The following is a 16,964-nucleotide window of genomic DNA, read 5'->3' on the forward strand; positions in this document are numbered from 1 at the left end:
AGTAGCTGGAATTACAGACGTGTGCCACCACACCTGACTAATTTTTGTATTTTTAGAAGAGATGGGGCTTCACCATGTTGGCCAGGCTGGTCTCGAACTCCCGAGCTCAGATGATCCACCTGCCTCAGCCTCCCAAAATGCTGGGATTACAGGCGTGAGCCACTGCGCCCAGGCAGCCTTTTTTTTTTTTTTTGCGGGGGTGGGGGTGGGGTGGGGCAGGGCCTCACTCTGTCACTCAGGCTAGAGTGCAGTGGTTGCAATCTCAGCTCACTGAATGAAGCCTCAATCTCATAGTCTCAAGCGATCCTCCCACCTCAGCCTCCCTACTAGCTAGGACTCCAGGCATGGGACACCACGCTCGGCTAATTTTTAAAAATAGTTTATTTTTTATAGAGATGGGGGTATCGCTATGTTGCTCCCTGTCTCCTGGGCTCAAGTGATTCGCCCGCCTTGGCTTCCCAAAGTGCTGAGATTATAGGCGTGAGTCACTGTGCCTGGCGTCGACTAATTTATTTTTAATGTTAATTAAGTATCAGTCATGGACAGATTGGCAAAAGGAAAAACAACTGATCCCTCATCATGATTGTGAGTAGCACTGGTCTATACAGCTGGACTGCTCCTTGAAGGCTGACGCTGCATTTTATTCAAATATTCCTGACAGTGGGACTTAGGCAATTATATATTGAATGAACAAATAAATTTTCACGCTGCTGCTGGGTCCAGTGCTCTCATAAAATGTGTCTCATAATTCCTCAATTATTAGGCTTGGTAACATTTACTGAAGTTTATTAGATGCGAGGATCCACGCTACGCCCTTCACCATTCATTCCCCCTCCCACGCTCCCACGTTCTCCATGGGCAGGGGGCGTGCCCAGCACCACGGCCCGCCCTACCTGTGCATTCGTTGGTCGAGCTCGACGCCCGTTACTACCGAGTCCCGCCCAGGCCCTGCCCCCTCGTAGTCAGCGAGGCCGAGAGGAGGCGTGGCCACTGCCGTGCCGGGGCGGTCCAGACGGTCTTTTCTCTCGTGAGACTCCGGGCGAGCTCGCGGGCGGGCTGTGGGTCGCAAGCCGCCGTGGGAGCGCGTGTCGCGGTCCCGAGGAGCCGCCGGCTGCCGCCCCGCCCCGCCCCTTGGCGCGCAGGTACCGCGCGAGCTCGCGCACGCGCGCGCGCACCCGCCGGAGGCTTGGTGAGGCCCGCGGGGACGGGGCGGGCGGAGGCCGGGCTGCCGGAGTGCAAGGGGAGGAGCCCAAGCCGTTGCTGCAGCCGCTGAGGGAGAGGAGCATGTCTGCAACTCGAGCCAAGAAAGTGAAGATGGCCACCAAATCATGCCCTGAGTGCGACCAACAGGTGGGCGTCGGGGGCCAGGCGCGCAGGCGGGCGGCCGTGGCTCCGCAGCCGTGTCTGTGGAGGGGCGGCCTCACCGGGCTTCCGGCGGCCGAGCGGTGGGCAGGTCCTGAAGCCCGGCGGCAGCGGCGGCTGCGGGGGGTCCGGGGCTGGTTGGGCTGCGCCGGGGGTTTTCTTGAGAAAAGCCCGGGGCCGCGGCCCGTCAGTGCCCACCTGGCGGCGGCCAGACGGCCGAGCCCCTCCGGCGGTGTCCCGGCCGCCGGGGGAGCGCGCCTGCGGTGGGCGCACCCGGCGGCTCGCGGGAGCCCGGGACTCGTCTAGCAGGCGGCTGTGACAGCGGTGGGAGCCTGCGGGCCGCAGCCCCGGCAAGAGTGCGTCGCGCGCCCGCCTCGGAGGCCAGGCCCGGGCTTCGAGAGCCCCTCCTGCCGCCTGGGCGGCTTTGTTCCCGGTTCCGACGGGTGCGGGGTTCCCCCAAAACGGCCTCTCCGCGACTGGGGCGGGCGCCTGAGTGGGACAAAGGCGGCCGCGTGTCATGATTTTGAGTTTTGCCAAATTTGGAGATTTTTTTCCCCCCTCTTAATGTATTTATTATATTTTTGCTGTGCGATCGCGAATCGTGCCTTTACGTTGTTTTTAATGGTTCATAAGTGAATAAGGCCCCCATTTAAGCCTTTCATTTTGGGGCGCTCGTTACTTCCCCACCCCTCACAGTTTCCACTGTTACAAATTTAGCCTGTCTGCTTCCACATCTTTATCTCTGTCTGTCTGTGGCTGTCTGTCTGTGTCTCTATCTGTATATCTGTATATATCTATCTGGCTTCTTGAATTTGAAACGGTTCCTTTCTACCCCTTAGTTCATGGTGTAATGGTTGTAATTTAAAACATCTCATTTCAGTGTTCCCTGTGTTGAAGTGTGTCTCATTTCTTTACTGGATTAATAGACATTCCTTTAAGCCTTACCATCTAATGAGTTAAAACTCCTTCAGTTAAAACCGTTCTTAAGGCCCTCATTCGTTACCAACATGTAGATCTGTGTTTTTTCCTTTTCCACTGAGTGAATTTTTTCAAAATGACTACCTTTCTCTCTTCCCCTCCCCCCCCTTTTTTTTTTATGAAATCAAGAGTAATTTGAAATGGCTGGAGATTTTTTAAAAAGCTGATTTTAGTGCATTTTTCAAGGCGAATTCTTGTAGGTTGATCAAATATTCTAACAGAAAACATGTTATATGTTTTATTAAGTATCCTTTATGGGCTGTAGTAAAATGCTGATCAGAAAAAGGTGCAAGAAATACTGTATAGGAGCTATACTAGTATGCAGTGTAAAAACGATTTACTTTCATTATTAGTTATTTCATTCTTACTACTAAACTAAATTTGTTAAATTTGGAAAAAAATTGGGCTTTGTGATATCACTCTTTGCAGGAGATTATTTCAGTGTTTAAGTCATTTCCAGTATTCCAGTTAATTGTGTAGAAGTATAAGGTTTATATGGTATGCGTTATACATTCCAGTTTCTGTAAGGCACAAGTATTTGCAAATCCTGACCTTGTTCTAATTGGCATAAAGCAACCTTTTTGGAAAAAATAGCCAATTTTTTATGGCTATTTTTATATAAAAGAACAAAGGATAAACTTATAGGAGTTTCTGAAAAACTGTTCACAAAACATGATCAGCATTTTATTTGGAAAGATCATATTCATTTTGTTATACGCCCCTCCCCCAAATATATTCTTTCTTATAAATTCAGCTTACTGAGCTTTGGCCGCCATAAGAAAATACCATGGACTGTGGCTTAAACAATAGAAATTTATTTTTTCACAGTTCTAGAGGCTGGAAGTCCAAGATAACAGTGCAAGCATGATTATGTTCTGGTGAGTGCTCTCTTCTTGGCTTACAGATGGCTGTCATGTTGGTGTCCTCACAAGGCAGTGAGAGGGTCAGGCTCTCTCCCTTTCCTTAAAAGGACACTAATCACATCATGAGGGCCCCACCCTCATAACTTAATCTAAACCTAATTACCTCTCAAAGGCCCCATCTCCAAATACCATCACTTTGGGGTTAGGGCTTCAATATACGAATTTGGGTAGGGGGAGGGCCCATAATTCTGTCCATAGCAAGCAAGCACATAATTTAATGAGTTAGTTTCTTTTGTCCTTTATTCCAAATACTTAACGACAATAACATATATAAGGACTAATTAAAACTTTTGGTGATACGAACCTGATGTGAAGAAATAATGGGTTAATTTTAGCTTTCTAATTATTTTAAAGTACCAGCTTCTTTGAGTTATAAACCAGAATATGATTATAACCCAGAAAGCCATTTGCTAAACATTAGAATACTGCTATGATTCTAAGTTGCTTAAAAAACATTAAATTAGAATTTGGTTATACTCTATAAAGATAAATGTAAAATCTTTAAATTTGATTTTCTCTAGTTGATTAGATTTACTTACTCTGTGTAAGTTTGAAAAACTAGTAGAAATCAGCAAACAAGAAAAAGCTAGATTTTCAGGGGCTTTGAAACGTTTTCTTTGCAGGCTTCTATTGAAAATATCGTCTAAAACATCTTAAACCACAGTGCTTTTCATTTTCAAGGGGTTTCATATTCATCAATCACTCAAAATTATTGAGCCATCTTGTCAGTTTTCTGGTATCTTTTGTGTATGCTTCTGTTTTTGCCTTCATTTTAAAAAAAGCATTTTTTTTATATTTAATGGAAATTTTATGTGATATATAGCAAATATGTCTGACATAAGTTCTTTTGGTTCTTTCAACAGTAAAGAATATAAATGAGTTATCTGTAATGTAATTATTTTAGAGCTTTTAACAAAATCAGTGAAACACTATAGGTCCAGATTTTTTTTTTTTTTTGCAGAGTAAAAATCTGCTTTACTTGTAGAACATACGAACAACCTAAATCCTTTTTCAAGAAGTGAATTAATGCCCAGTAAACTATCAGTAAACAATACTTTGAATATTTTCTTTCCTTTTAAAATCCTGAAAGTGTATTTCATAACTTTAGAATTTCATTACTGTTATGTTTAGTATTATCAACTGAAATTTAAAGAAACCTTAGTATGTTTGTTTAAAATCTAAATTATGCTATAATTAATGTAATGAGGTTAATATTACTGAAGTTGTCCACCCTATTTCATAATTCTTTTTACAGGATCTAAGGTGGTAGTGCTGGTAGAGGTGTGTTTTATTTTTTGTTTCCAGGGCAGAGGTCGTGGGGAAGGAACTTTTTATTTTAAACAGGACTATAGAGTGAATTAACTCAGGTACATGAAGGTTTATTGAGCATAAAACACTTTCATTTGTGGATGAAAATCAGCCTATCAATTCAGTTAGTCAATGTTTGTACATTGTGGGCCCCAAAACCAAATGTACATTTCTCATCTAACTCCAACACTGTTAATTCTGGATGTGGGTTGATACGATGTTTTTTGGAAGAGACTGAGACCTAAATTCAAATTTATTGAGTTCCAGTAGCTGGAAGAAAATGCTTGCTGATTAGGAAAGGAGCTGTTGAGCAAGAACATGCTTTTATGTATCATGGGTAGCATTAATTTAAAACAATTTACATGACTGTCGATGCCCTTAATAATATGTTTAGGTGTAAAGGAAATGAGTCAGTGCCTTTGAGCTTGGTTTCTATGAAGAAAAAATGGTAAACATCTATTTTAGACAGATTTACACTGTTAAAAAAATGTAACATTTTTTGTCATGATTTGAATGGATCTCATCACATTTTTAATTAATTTATTTATTTTTGGAGACAGTCACTCTGTTGCCCAGGCTGGAGTGCAGTGTCCTGATCTTGGTTCACTACAGTCTCTGCCTCCCGGGTTCAAGCAATTCTCTTGCTTTAGCCTTTTGAGTAGTTGGGACTACAGGCACACACCATCATGCCCAGCTAATTTTTTTTGTATTTTAGTAGAGATGGGATTTCATTGTATTGCCCAGGCTGGTTTCGAACTCCTGAGCTCAGGCAGTCTGCCTGCCTCGGCCTCCCAAAGTGTTGGGATTACAGAAGTGAGCCACTGTGCCTGGCTATCACATTTTTAACAAAGCAAGCTGTTAGACAAATCTGGAGTTTGATTAATTTTGTGAATTTCTTTGTTATTTTAACAAAAGACAGACTAGAGATCCGTTGTTCAATGTTTTTATATAGAGAAAAGAAATTCTTCTGCAAAAATTTCAATTTAGCTTAATTAGATCAAGTATTTATATTCTATAACATGAGACATTCTGTACATACATAGATAAAAAGTGTCATAATTTTAACTCAGTTTTTACATTAGCAGAACAATGACAAATGGAATTTATCTTACAAAAAGAATTGCAGTTTTTTTTACTGTAATTATTCTGTAAATATTCATCGAGATTAGTTTCACACTTTTGGTGAACATGTTGATTCCAGGGATCGTTAACTTTGATCTAGATGAAACGATTATGGGGAAAACTAAAAAATCTTTTCAGTGATTTTCAGTAGCACTTGGCTTAAAAAATAGTTATAGGCCTGGAGTAGAGAAAGAAAATTTGCTTATTTTGCAGATTTGAAAACAGAAGCTTGAAGATATAAAATATCTTGTCCAAAATAATTCTTGGAACTGAGACTGTAAGATTCTGGATCTAAACTCCTACTATCTCCTACATACTCTTTTTTTATGTTAGTATACTTTTGCCATTCAAAGTGATTATTGTTAGAAAGAATAAGACCTAATATTTGATAGCACAACAGGGGGACTATAGTCAATAATAATGTATATATATTTTTTGAGACAGAGTCTCGCTCTTGTTGCCCAGGCTGTGGTGCAATGTTGTGATCTTGGCTCACTGAATCCTCTGCCTCCCAGGTTCAAATGATTCTCCTCCCTCAGCCTCTGAAATAGCTGGGATTACAGGCATGTGCTACCATTGCCAGGCTAATTTTGTATTTTTTTAAATAGAGACGGGGTTTCACCATGTTGGTCAGGCTAGTCTCGAACTCCTGACCTCAAGTGATCCACCTGCCTTAGCCTCCCAAAGTGTTGGGATTATAGGTGTGAGCCACCATGCCCAGCCCTATAGTCAATGATAATTTGCTTGTATATTTAAAAATAACTAAAACAGTATAGATTGTTTGTAACACACACGATAAATGCTTGAGGGGATGAATACCCTATTTTCCATGATGTGATTGTTCAAATTGCATGTCTGTACCAGTGTATCCCATAAACATGTACACCAACTGTGTACCCATAACAATTTAAAGAAAAACTGGTTGCTGTAAATTATTATTTATTCTTTTTTGTCAGTGGTAATTGGTGTCTTTTCCTCTCATGTTAGAACCCTGAGTTATTTTCACTTCTTCCCACTTTATCACCAGTCATCACTTTGGGCCTTTGTCTGTTTTTCCTGCCTTTGAAACTCTGGCAGATCTACCTTTTTTCCATTTCCATTCTCACTATTTCACTTGGTTCTTCATAATTTTATACCAGGATTACTTTAATGACTTCCTACCCACTCACCCTTTTCAAATTTGTTCTATACCATAAAATGCTGTCAAACTAATATTTTAGGAAATGCTACCATTTTTTCCACCTACTTCCCCTTGCTCTGACCCTATTACAGTTTTCTATTGGTCACTCATATCAGTGCATATTTAATATGCATTTACTTTTTATAGTATTGATACGGTACAGTACTCATGGTTTTGATAAGCACTAGAAGAATGTGAATATATATATGATATGATACTCACCTCAGATAATTTGTTGTAAGGAGTTGGGGTTTAAATAAACATGTGATTCCTACTTCAAGTAATTTATCATTCATTTGAGGAGACCACTTAGACACTGGGAAATAATAATAATATATGTTTTTTTCCCTACAGGTTCCTGTTGCGTGTAAATCATGTCCCTGTGGTTACATATTTATTAGCAGAAAACTTTTAAATGCAAAACACTCAGAGAAATCACCACCGTCTACAGGTAATTGTGAGTTTAACACATTTTTAGCTTTTTGATGTAGAAATGTAAAGTTAATTTTTGTGAATTTAGTATTTACATTTTTTGTTGAAGTTAAAAATAAGTCTTTTAAAGTGTCTGGCTTTTATTAGCTGTTGGAATTAGTTTATGACATTGGTTTCATGTGCATTCTGTTTAAATGTTAAGTCCCTTATAATACTGATAATGCTTGTAACAAATTTTTTATGTTTGAAGGTGGAGAACCACTGAAGGGTTTTAGCAAGGGAGTAACCTGATCTGACATTAAGAAAACCCTTTTTAAAAAAATAGCTTAAGTAATGATTGACATTGAGTAAATTGGATGTATTTGAAGTGCATGGTTTAATACATTTTGATATATACATATACCAACCAACCAGTCACCACAATCAATATTATGAATGTTCATCAATTTCAAATGTCCTAGTTCCCCCTTGTAATCCTTCCTTCCTGATACCCCTACCCCAGGTAACCACAGATCTGCTTTCTGTCACTGTTCATATACATGGAATCATACAGTATGTACTCTTTTTTGCCTGGCTTCTTTCAGTAAGTGTAATTATTTAGAATTCACCCATGTTGTATGTACCAATAAGAATTCATTCCTTATTATTGCTTAGTAGGATTCTTTGTATGGAAATTTGTTTATCCATTCTCTTACTGATGGACATTTGAGTTTTTTCTCTCATAATGCTGATAAAATTTGCAACAACTTTAAAGTTTTATTTTTTTTTTAAACTAGTGTCTGAGGAAAAATAGAACTTGGTTTTGGTATGAATAATGCTTTTTAGACACGTTGGCTATATTTTACAGTTACCTGACTGAAGATATCCACAAAATGACTTTGTTTGAACTTGTTACTTTTCCATTAACATAGACAGATTGGATTTATTCAGTAGACATATTTATTAATATTAAAAGATAAATTTTGTTACTTATTCTTGGTTAAAACCAGACCTTCATACAGAGGTGACCTTGAAATAAGAGTGGGTTGATTACAAGTACATACTGAGCACCTGCTGTATGCTAGACACTGTTCCAAGCCTTGAACACAAAGCATTGAATCTACTGTTTAGGCAGATTTATTGCTGTCATGGAGGTCATATTCTTGTGGGTGGGAGATAGACAGTGAACACATACACAGAGAAAATGTAACGTGATAAATGCCTTGTAGCTATCAAGTGACTGGAAGGCTACTTTTGATTGGATGGTTAGAGAAGGCCCCTCTGAGGCCAGGCGTGGTGGCTCACGCCTGTAATCCCAGCACTTCGGGAGGCCGAGGCGGGTGGATCACAAGGTCAAGAGAGCAAGACCATTCTGGCTAACATGGTGAAACCCCATCTCTACTAAAAATACAAAATGCAAATTTTTGTATTTTAAGTACAAAATTTTGTACTAAATTTTGTGGTGGCAGGTGCCTCTAGTCCCAGCTACTCAGGAGGCTGAGGCAAGAGAATTGCTTGAACCCAGGAGACCAAGGTTGCAGTGAGCCGAGATCATGGCCACTGTACTCCAACCTGTTAACAGAGTGAGACTCCATCTCAAAAAAAAAAAAAAAAAAAAGAGAAGGCCCCTCTGAGGAGGTGACATTTAAATGGGGTCTCAGTAGATAAAAGTGGCTAGCCATGATAAGATCAGGGAGAACATTCTTGACAGATGGAAATAGCAAGTGCAAAAGTTCTAAGGTTGGACAAAATTTTGTATAGTTCAGGAACAAAAAAGACCATTGTGGTTGCAGTGTAGACAGTTTGATTAGAAGAGTAGAAGATGAGTTTAGAGGGATAGGTAGAAGCTAGATTATACAGGGCTTTGTAAACAAGAGTAAGAAGTTTGGATTTTATTTGTAAACTGTGAGGAAAAACTGTCCCTGAGATGAGGTGGGATGAAGTGAAGGGAAGATGGCATGCTCTGATTTGAGTTTTAGAAAGATCATTCTGGTTGCTGTGTAGAGAACACTTTGTAGGGGTACAAATATGGAGGTGTATTATTGCAGTAGGTTAACTAAGGATACTGAGTTAGACAAAGAGTGGTTATAGTAGCAGATGATTCAAGACATATTTTTATTTATGTCTGAGAGGTTTATTTATCTTAGGTCTATATAGAAGTGGCAGGAAACTTGCTTAGTTCCATTTCTGTAACTGTTTCAGTTCTCTTCTCATCATGAGAATGAACATAATTCATTGGTTATTAAAGGCGGTTGCTGCGTTGGCTTTATAGGATTCATCCAGAGAGCTTGTTAAAAATGGATTTCTGGATCTCACTCTCTGAGAGTTTGGTTTAGATAAAGGAACCCTGAAATGATGATTCATTCAGTAGTTATTTTGGGGTGATATGTCAGCTCAGTGCTGAGTTTCTAAAAATGAGTAAGCCATGGTCCTTGTTCTTAGGGAGACAAAGTGCTTTTTTGTTGTTCAAGTATTTTTGAGCTCCTTTTATGTACCAGTGATTCAGATGAGAAATGAGTTAAGAAACTCAACAAATATAAAAGAAGGAACGGGGTCAGTCATGTTGGCTTATGTCTATAATTCCAGCACTTTGGGAGGCTGAGGCAGGAGGATCACTTTAACCTTCTACAGTTGAGGCTGCAGTGAGCTGTGATCGTACTGCTGTCCTCTGGCCTGGGTGGCGGAGTGAGACATTGTCTAAAACAAAATGAAAAAAAGGAAGAGATGATACAAGTGTTAATGAGTTGTTAACAAGTTGAACCAGTGGGAAGAATTTAGAAGATTCCCAGATGTCTGATTTGGATTGCTAGTTAAAAGAGAATATAAGAGGGAAAACAAGCTTCAAGAGAAAGATGAATTTAATTTTGGATATAGTTGTAAAACATCATCCATGTAGATTTTTTTTCAGTTGGACATTTAGTCTGCAGCCTCAGCTGTAGATAAAACTTTTGAGCCATCAGTATATAGGTGGTAGTTGTCATCATGGAAAATGGATGAGCTCACGCTGGAGAGTTTGTAAGTTAGAAAGAGGAAGGCATTCAAGAGCTAAACTCTCACAAATACAAATTTTACAGACAGGTCAGATCAACTGAGAATAAATGTCAGCTGGAGGAGAAAAACCAACAGAGCCCAATGTTATGTAAGTCATGGCAATGAGTGAGTTTTAAGAAGCAATTCATTATTCTTTTATATTTGGAGTTTCCTGAGGTTTCCTTGTTTAGTAAGAGTGATCTTTTGACTTTGAAGTGAAGATGAAACATTGAAGCCCAGAAATCCCAGCAGGAGGAGGAAGAACCAACAATAAAACCAAATCAAACCAGAAAGGAAGGAGAAACATCAAGGATAGGCTGTGCTGTGGAAACCACAGGAGGAAAAGATTTTAAGGAGAGAATTAAGAGTATTCAAAGCCTCGAAAACAATTTGTTAGCATACAGACATGGGGGTCAGAAGACCTGGCTTCAGCAAATTTTGTCCCTTTCTAAGCAAGCTAGTTAACGTCCATGAGCAACTGTTGTTTGTTTATAAGATAGATTTCTAGTACCAGTGTTAGAGGATTGAAGTGTGTATGAAAATGTCTAGGCCAGGCGTGGTGGCTCACGCCTGTAATCCCAGCTCTTTGGGAGGCCGAAGCAGGCAGGTCACGAGGCCAGAAGATGGAGATCATCCTGGTCAACATGGTAAAACCCCATCTCTATTAAAATACAAAAAATTACCTGGGCGTGGTGGTGCGTGCCTATTGTCCTAGCTGCTCGGTAGACTGAGGCAGGGGCATCTCTTGAGCCTGGTAGGCGGAGGTTGCAGTGAGCCAATATCTCAAGCTGAGATCTCGCCACTGCACTCCAGCATGGCAACAGAGCAAGACTCCATCTCAAAAAAAAAAAAAAAGAAAAGAAAAAAAATGTCTGACATTTGCAAAACATGGTAAATTTTACGTAACTCAGTAGTATTCATTTTTACAATTAAATTTCTTAGAAGAAAGATTTGCCTTGGATAATCCCATAGTATGTATGGAATTGAGAAGAGCTTAAGGTCGCTACAAGTTACCAAGTGCTTAATTTTGTCAATGATATCTAGAACATTTCAGCTTTAAGGAAAGTAAATTAGTAGAGAATTAACAGAAGAAATGAAAATCTTCAATATTTGAAAGATAACAACTTCACTAATTATCAGGGAAATGCAGTTGAAATTAAATGTGATTCTTTTTGCCAACAGTTCATGTAAGTGTAAAGAATTTCTAAATACTTTCAGGAGTATGGTAAAATGGGTAGTCTCATACTATTTATCGGTGGGAGCATAAGTTGGTACTGCCTTTTTGAAGAGCAATCTTACCAGTAGTTGTTAAAAGGTTTAAATGCACATAACCTAGAAGGCAGAGTTCTTTATCAGTAGGTAGGTATCCTAATTCTTATACACAATGAAGTATTTACTAGGATTTTCAAGGCAACACTTTATAATAGAAGGTTGTTAGTAAGGCAGGTGTCATCAGTAGGGGAATGGCTAAATTAAGTAGTTACATTATCTTTTAGTTAATAATATGTGCTAGTTTGAAAAAATGATACAGATTTTATGTACTAAAATGGAAAGATCTCTAAAACATTGTTAATTTAAGAAAAAACTGCAAAAGAATATTTGGAGTATTAGCTTGTTTTTAAAACCCCACAAAATGATTTATCCATGTAGTATAAATAAGTAAATACATAAATAGATAGGTAACTATATAACAAGTACAGAGTCAAGGAATACTTGTTTGCATAAGTAGACATCTTTTTTTTTGAGATGGAGTCTTGCTCTGTTGCCATGCTGGAGTGCCTGCCTCAGCCTTCCAAAGTGCTGGGATTACAGGCATGAGCCACCGCACCCAGCTGTAAACACCCTTTTAAAAAAGAACCATAATTAAAGCTCATTGATTTTAAAAATAAAGCTATAAAATATATTTTAAAATTTCACTAGGTTGAAAGGTCTTATTGGCTGGGCGTGGTGGCTCATGCCTATAATCCCAGCACTAAGGCAGGCGGATCACGAGGTCAGGAGTTTGAGACCAGCCTGGCCAATATGGTGAAACTCCGTCTCTACTAAAAATACAAAAATTAGCCGGGCATGGTGATGCCCGCCTGTAGTACCAGCTACTTGGGAGGCTGAGGCAGGAAAATCGCTTGAACCTGAGAGACAGAGGTTGCAGTGAGCTGAGATCCAGCCACTGCACTCCAGCCTGGGTGACAGAGCAAGACTCCATCTCAAAAAAAAAAGGAAAGCTCTTATTTAATTATTGTACACAGTTTGTGATGTGCAGGAAGAAAATACTCTGTTAGGCTGAATCAGTTTATCTAGATATGAATTGTTTAAAACTCATGTTTTTCATATATTCTAATCATTTTTATACCTTCATAGAAATAGAGAGGTGGTAGATTAGAACTACATAGAACTTAGTGTAGCTGAAAATATGTATATATAAGCAAAATCTATTACAGAAATTAATGAATTTTTTTAAAGTTTAAAATTCATTTTGATGAGAGAAAGAGATATGTGTTAGCAATACCACTATGTTAAGAAATGCTCAGCCGAGTGCAGTGGCTCACGCATGTAATCCCAGCACTTTGAGAAGCCAAGGCAGGTGCATCACCTGAGGTCAGGAGTTCGAGACCAGCCTGGCCAACATGGTGAAAACTTGTCTCTACTAAAAATACAAAAATTAGCCAAGCATTGTGATGTGTGCCTGTAATCTCAGCTACTCGGGAGGCTGAGGCAGGAGAATCTTGAACCTGGGAGGTGGAGGTTGCAAGTGAGTCGAGATCACGGTATCGCACTGCAGCCTGGGCAGCAAGAGTGAAACTCCTTCTCAGAAAAAGAAAAAGAAATGCTCCGGCTGAGTACAAGGTCTCACACCTGTAATCTCAGTGCTTTGGGAGGCTGAGGGGAGCAGATTGCTTTGAGTTCAGGAGTTCGAGACCAGCCTGGCCAACATGGTGAAACCCCATCTCTACAAAAGAAAAATACAAAAAATTAGCCAGGGGTGGTGGTGTTAATCATGGAGCGTGTCCAGGTTCTTGGTGTCTTGAACAAAGAATTGGACAAAGCACACAAACCAAGGAAAGAATGAAAGGATTTATTGAAAATGAAAGTACACTCCACAGTGTGGGAACAGGCTTGGAGCATAGGGGCTCAAAGGCCCTGTTAGAGTTTTTGTGAGTTTAAATACCCTCTATTTGGGGCACGCTCTATGTAAAAAGAGAGGATGAAGTAAGGTTACAAAATTACTTACTTGGCCTATTCCCTATGGAGAGGATATTTCCTGTGACAGCTGAAGTGTGAGATCGACTTTATGTTCCCTGCCTCCAGATCCTATTTTTCTGCCTCCGTGGTGCGTGCCTGTTGTCCCATCTACTTGGGATGCTGAGGTGGGAAGATTGCTTGAGCCTGGGAAGCGGAAGTTGCAGTGAGCAGTGATCTCGCCAGTCACCAGGCGTGGTGACTCATGCCTGTAATCCCAGCACTTTGACAGACTGAGGCAGGTGGATCATTTGAGGTCAGGAGTTCAGGGCTAGCCTGGCCAACATGGTGATACCCCATGTCTACTAAAAATTAAAAAAAATAATTAAAAAAAATTTTAATTATAAAAACTATAAAAGAAAAAGTGAATTTCTAAATGAGATACTAGTTCATAAAATTTAGAATTTAAAATTTAATAACATTTAAAATGTAGAGTTCCTGTAAAGGTAAGAAAAATAGTTGAGATAATAGGAAATTATAATTGCTTATTAGTGTTTTAACTTACAATTTTCAGTGAGTATAAGGTTTAGGATAAGTATAGTCAAATAACAACCTCCCCATTTTTTATTGGGAGAAGGAAAAAAGAAAAAAGGGAAAAAAATTAAACCTCAAGTTAGTTTTCAAATTATTCTTTTTTTTTTTTTTTTTTTGAGATGAAGTCTCACTCTGTCTCCCAGGCTGGAGTGCAGTGGCGTGATCTTGGCTCACTGCAACCCCTGCCTCCCAGGTTCAAGCAGTTCTCCTGCCTCAGCCTCCTGAGTAGCTGGGATTACAGGCACGCACCACCATGCCCAGCTAATTTTTTGTATTTTTAGTAGACACGGGGTTTCACCATGTTGGTCAGGCTGATCGCAAACTCCCAACCTCGTGATCCACCCCTCCTCGGTTTCCCAAAGTGCTGGGATTACAGGTGTGAGGCACTGTGTGTGGCCCAAATTATTCTTTAATATAAGTTAATAGGCAAAGGCTGATAAGCAAAGAAGTTCATAAATGACAAGTTCGATTTTAGTTAAGGAAAACAAAAAGGAGAAATGATTATTACCTGTACCTTTTATAAATCTAAAGTGATTGAGTATTAATTCAGTAGTATAAGTGGTCCTCAACTCTGAATTGACTGTGGGAGGTTTGGTTTTGTTATTCAGAAAGCTTCTTCTTTACTTGCCAGCCAGATGCGGTGACTCACGCCTGTAATCCTAGCACTTTGAGAGGCTGAGGCAGGTGGATCACTTGAGGTCAGGAGTTCAGGACCAACCCGGCCAACATGGTGAAAACTTATCTCTACTAAAAATACAAAAATTAAATTAAAAAAGAAAAAAAAAAGCAAGCATCATGTATCATTCTTTACATGCTAATTGCGTAAAAGTGCTGTACGTTCCTTTATGGAACATGGCTTTTATGTAGTTGATTTTTGTGGGTTATTTTTGCCTTTTGATAAAAAAAAATGCATTGCTTTACCTCAGAACTTGTACTTTGAAGTTCTTAACCATATAGTTTATGATATCTATATTTGTCTTTAGAACACTTTGCATAGAGTTCTTTGACGTCTAATCAAGACTGATTGTTTTTATGTCTGCTATATAGCTGTGGTATTAGGGTTTCTTTACATTGTACTCCCAGGATAATCCCACTCTTTCTTTATTTTTATTATTTGAAACAGAGTCTTGCTGTATCACCCAGGCTGGAGTGCAGTGGCCCAATCTTGGCTCACTGCAGCCTCCGCTTCCTGGGTTCAAGTGATTCTCCTGCCTCAGCCTACCTAGTAGTTGGGATTAAAGGCATGTACCACCGTGCCCAGCTAATTTTTTTTTTTTTAATAGAGATGGGGTTTCACCAAGTTGGCCAGGCTAGTCTTGAACTTCTGACCTCAGGTGGCTCCACCCACCCCAGCATCCCAAAGTGCTGGAATTACATGGGTGAGCCATTGTGTCTGATGCCACTCTTAATTACATACTGTGTTTGTGTTCTTTTTAAACCATGTGTTTTTACTTTTGGAACACATTTCCCAGAAATAATTTTATTCCTGGAAAAACTTCTTCAGAAAAGACATAGTGGTACATTTCCTATCTTCTATTGTGGAGAGTGCCTTTGGTTTCATTCACACTTTAATTTTGGTCTCATTCTTCATTGGCATTCAGTGGGTCCTTTCCATCTGAAAGTTGAAGTCTTAACTCAGGGCAGTTTTAATCCATTATTGCTTTTCCCCCATTTTCTTTTTTCTTTTTTTCCTCCTGGCATGCCTGTTGGATCATGTTAGGATTGCATTGTGCAGAACTGACACTGTATTGGAAGAAGGATAAAGATAGGCAGTACAAGGATAGTGGTTCAATGTTGTCATCAAAGACTTATTCTCTTCTCTTTCTTCCATCTTAAGAAGATGTGGCTTTTATCCTCATTGTTCTGAGGTAGTTCTTATTGCATCTCTAGGCATCCTATAAACATTTCAACAGGGAAGAAGTGGGAAGAGCAGAGAGAATAAGGGGCATGCCAGCTATGCTTCTTCCCTTGAAAAAGTCTTTGGGAGGCCGAGGTGGGTAGATCACGAGGTCAGGAGTTCGAGACCAGCCTGACCAACATGGTGAAACCCCATCTTTACTAAGAATACAAAAAAAATTAGCCAGGTGTGGTGTCACACACATGTAATCCCAGCTACTGAGGAGGCTTGAGGCAGGAGAATTGCTTGAACCCGGGAGGCAGAGGTTGTAGTGAGCTGAGATCATGCCACTGTACTCCAGCCTGAGCAACAGAGTGAGACTGAAGGAAGGAAGGAAGGAGGGAAGGAGGGAAGGAAGAAAGGAGGGAAAGGGGAAGGGGAGGGGGGAGGGAAGGAAGAAAGGGAGGAAGGAGAAAAGAAAGAGAAAGGAAAGGAAGGGAAGGAAGAGAAGGGAGAAGGAGGGAGGGAGGAAAGAAGAGAGAAAGACAGAAAGAAAAGGAAGGAAGAAAGAAAAAAGGAAAGAAAGAGAAAGAGAAAGAATTTTTCTGGAAACCTTACCCAGTTTCACTTACCTGTCATTGGCCAGAGCTAGATGCTACCTCACCTGCAGGGAGAGTCTTGAGAATGTATACCTATTTAGGCATATTGCCCTCTTTATCAGAACAAGATTCTGTTCTTAATGAAGATGGGGAGACAGAATAATGGGTAGATAATTAACAATTCTGTCATAGGAATATCTATTAGGTTTCTTGGATCTTTCTTTCATTTTTCTTCACTTTCTGTCACATACTCTTTTTGTCTTTCTGTTTTGTTCCAGGAAATTTTGTTGATTTCCCTTTCTACATCTATAATTTTATCATCAGGCACGTCCACTATTTAGCTGATCTTTAACACCTAAACTTTATTTAGCAGGTTATCTTGTTTTCTAATTTCTTCTTTTTCATAGAATTTTAAAAATACTTTTCTTGTGGTAGAATATAAC

The 16,964-nt window shown here is 39.8% G+C and overlaps 1 protein-coding gene across 3 annotated transcripts in view; it reads left to right on the forward strand.

The window, feature by feature from the left end:
- The first annotated feature begins 973 nt into the window (after positions 1-973).
- C1H16orf87 (chromosome 1 C16orf87 homolog) overlaps positions 974-16,964 on the forward strand; it is a 32,572-nt gene continuing 16,581 nt past the window's right edge. The window contains exons 1-2 of one of the 3 annotated variants that reach the window (XM_074403463.1): positions 974-1,350; positions 7,228-7,324. In XM_074403463.1, the coding sequence (XP_074259564.1) occupies positions 1,285-1,350; positions 7,228-7,324 (163 nt within the window). In that variant the 5' untranslated portion in view covers positions 974-1,284. The remainder of the gene's footprint in view (positions 1,351-7,227; positions 7,325-16,964) is intronic. The other 2 variants (XM_039463423.2, XM_039463419.2) reach the window with 2 other exon arrangements.

This window comes from Saimiri boliviensis, chromosome 1 (assembly GCF_048565385.1).
Source record: "Saimiri boliviensis isolate mSaiBol1 chromosome 1, mSaiBol1.pri, whole genome shotgun sequence".
Classification (NCBI taxonomy): Eukaryota; Metazoa; Chordata; class Mammalia; order Primates; family Cebidae; genus Saimiri; species Saimiri boliviensis.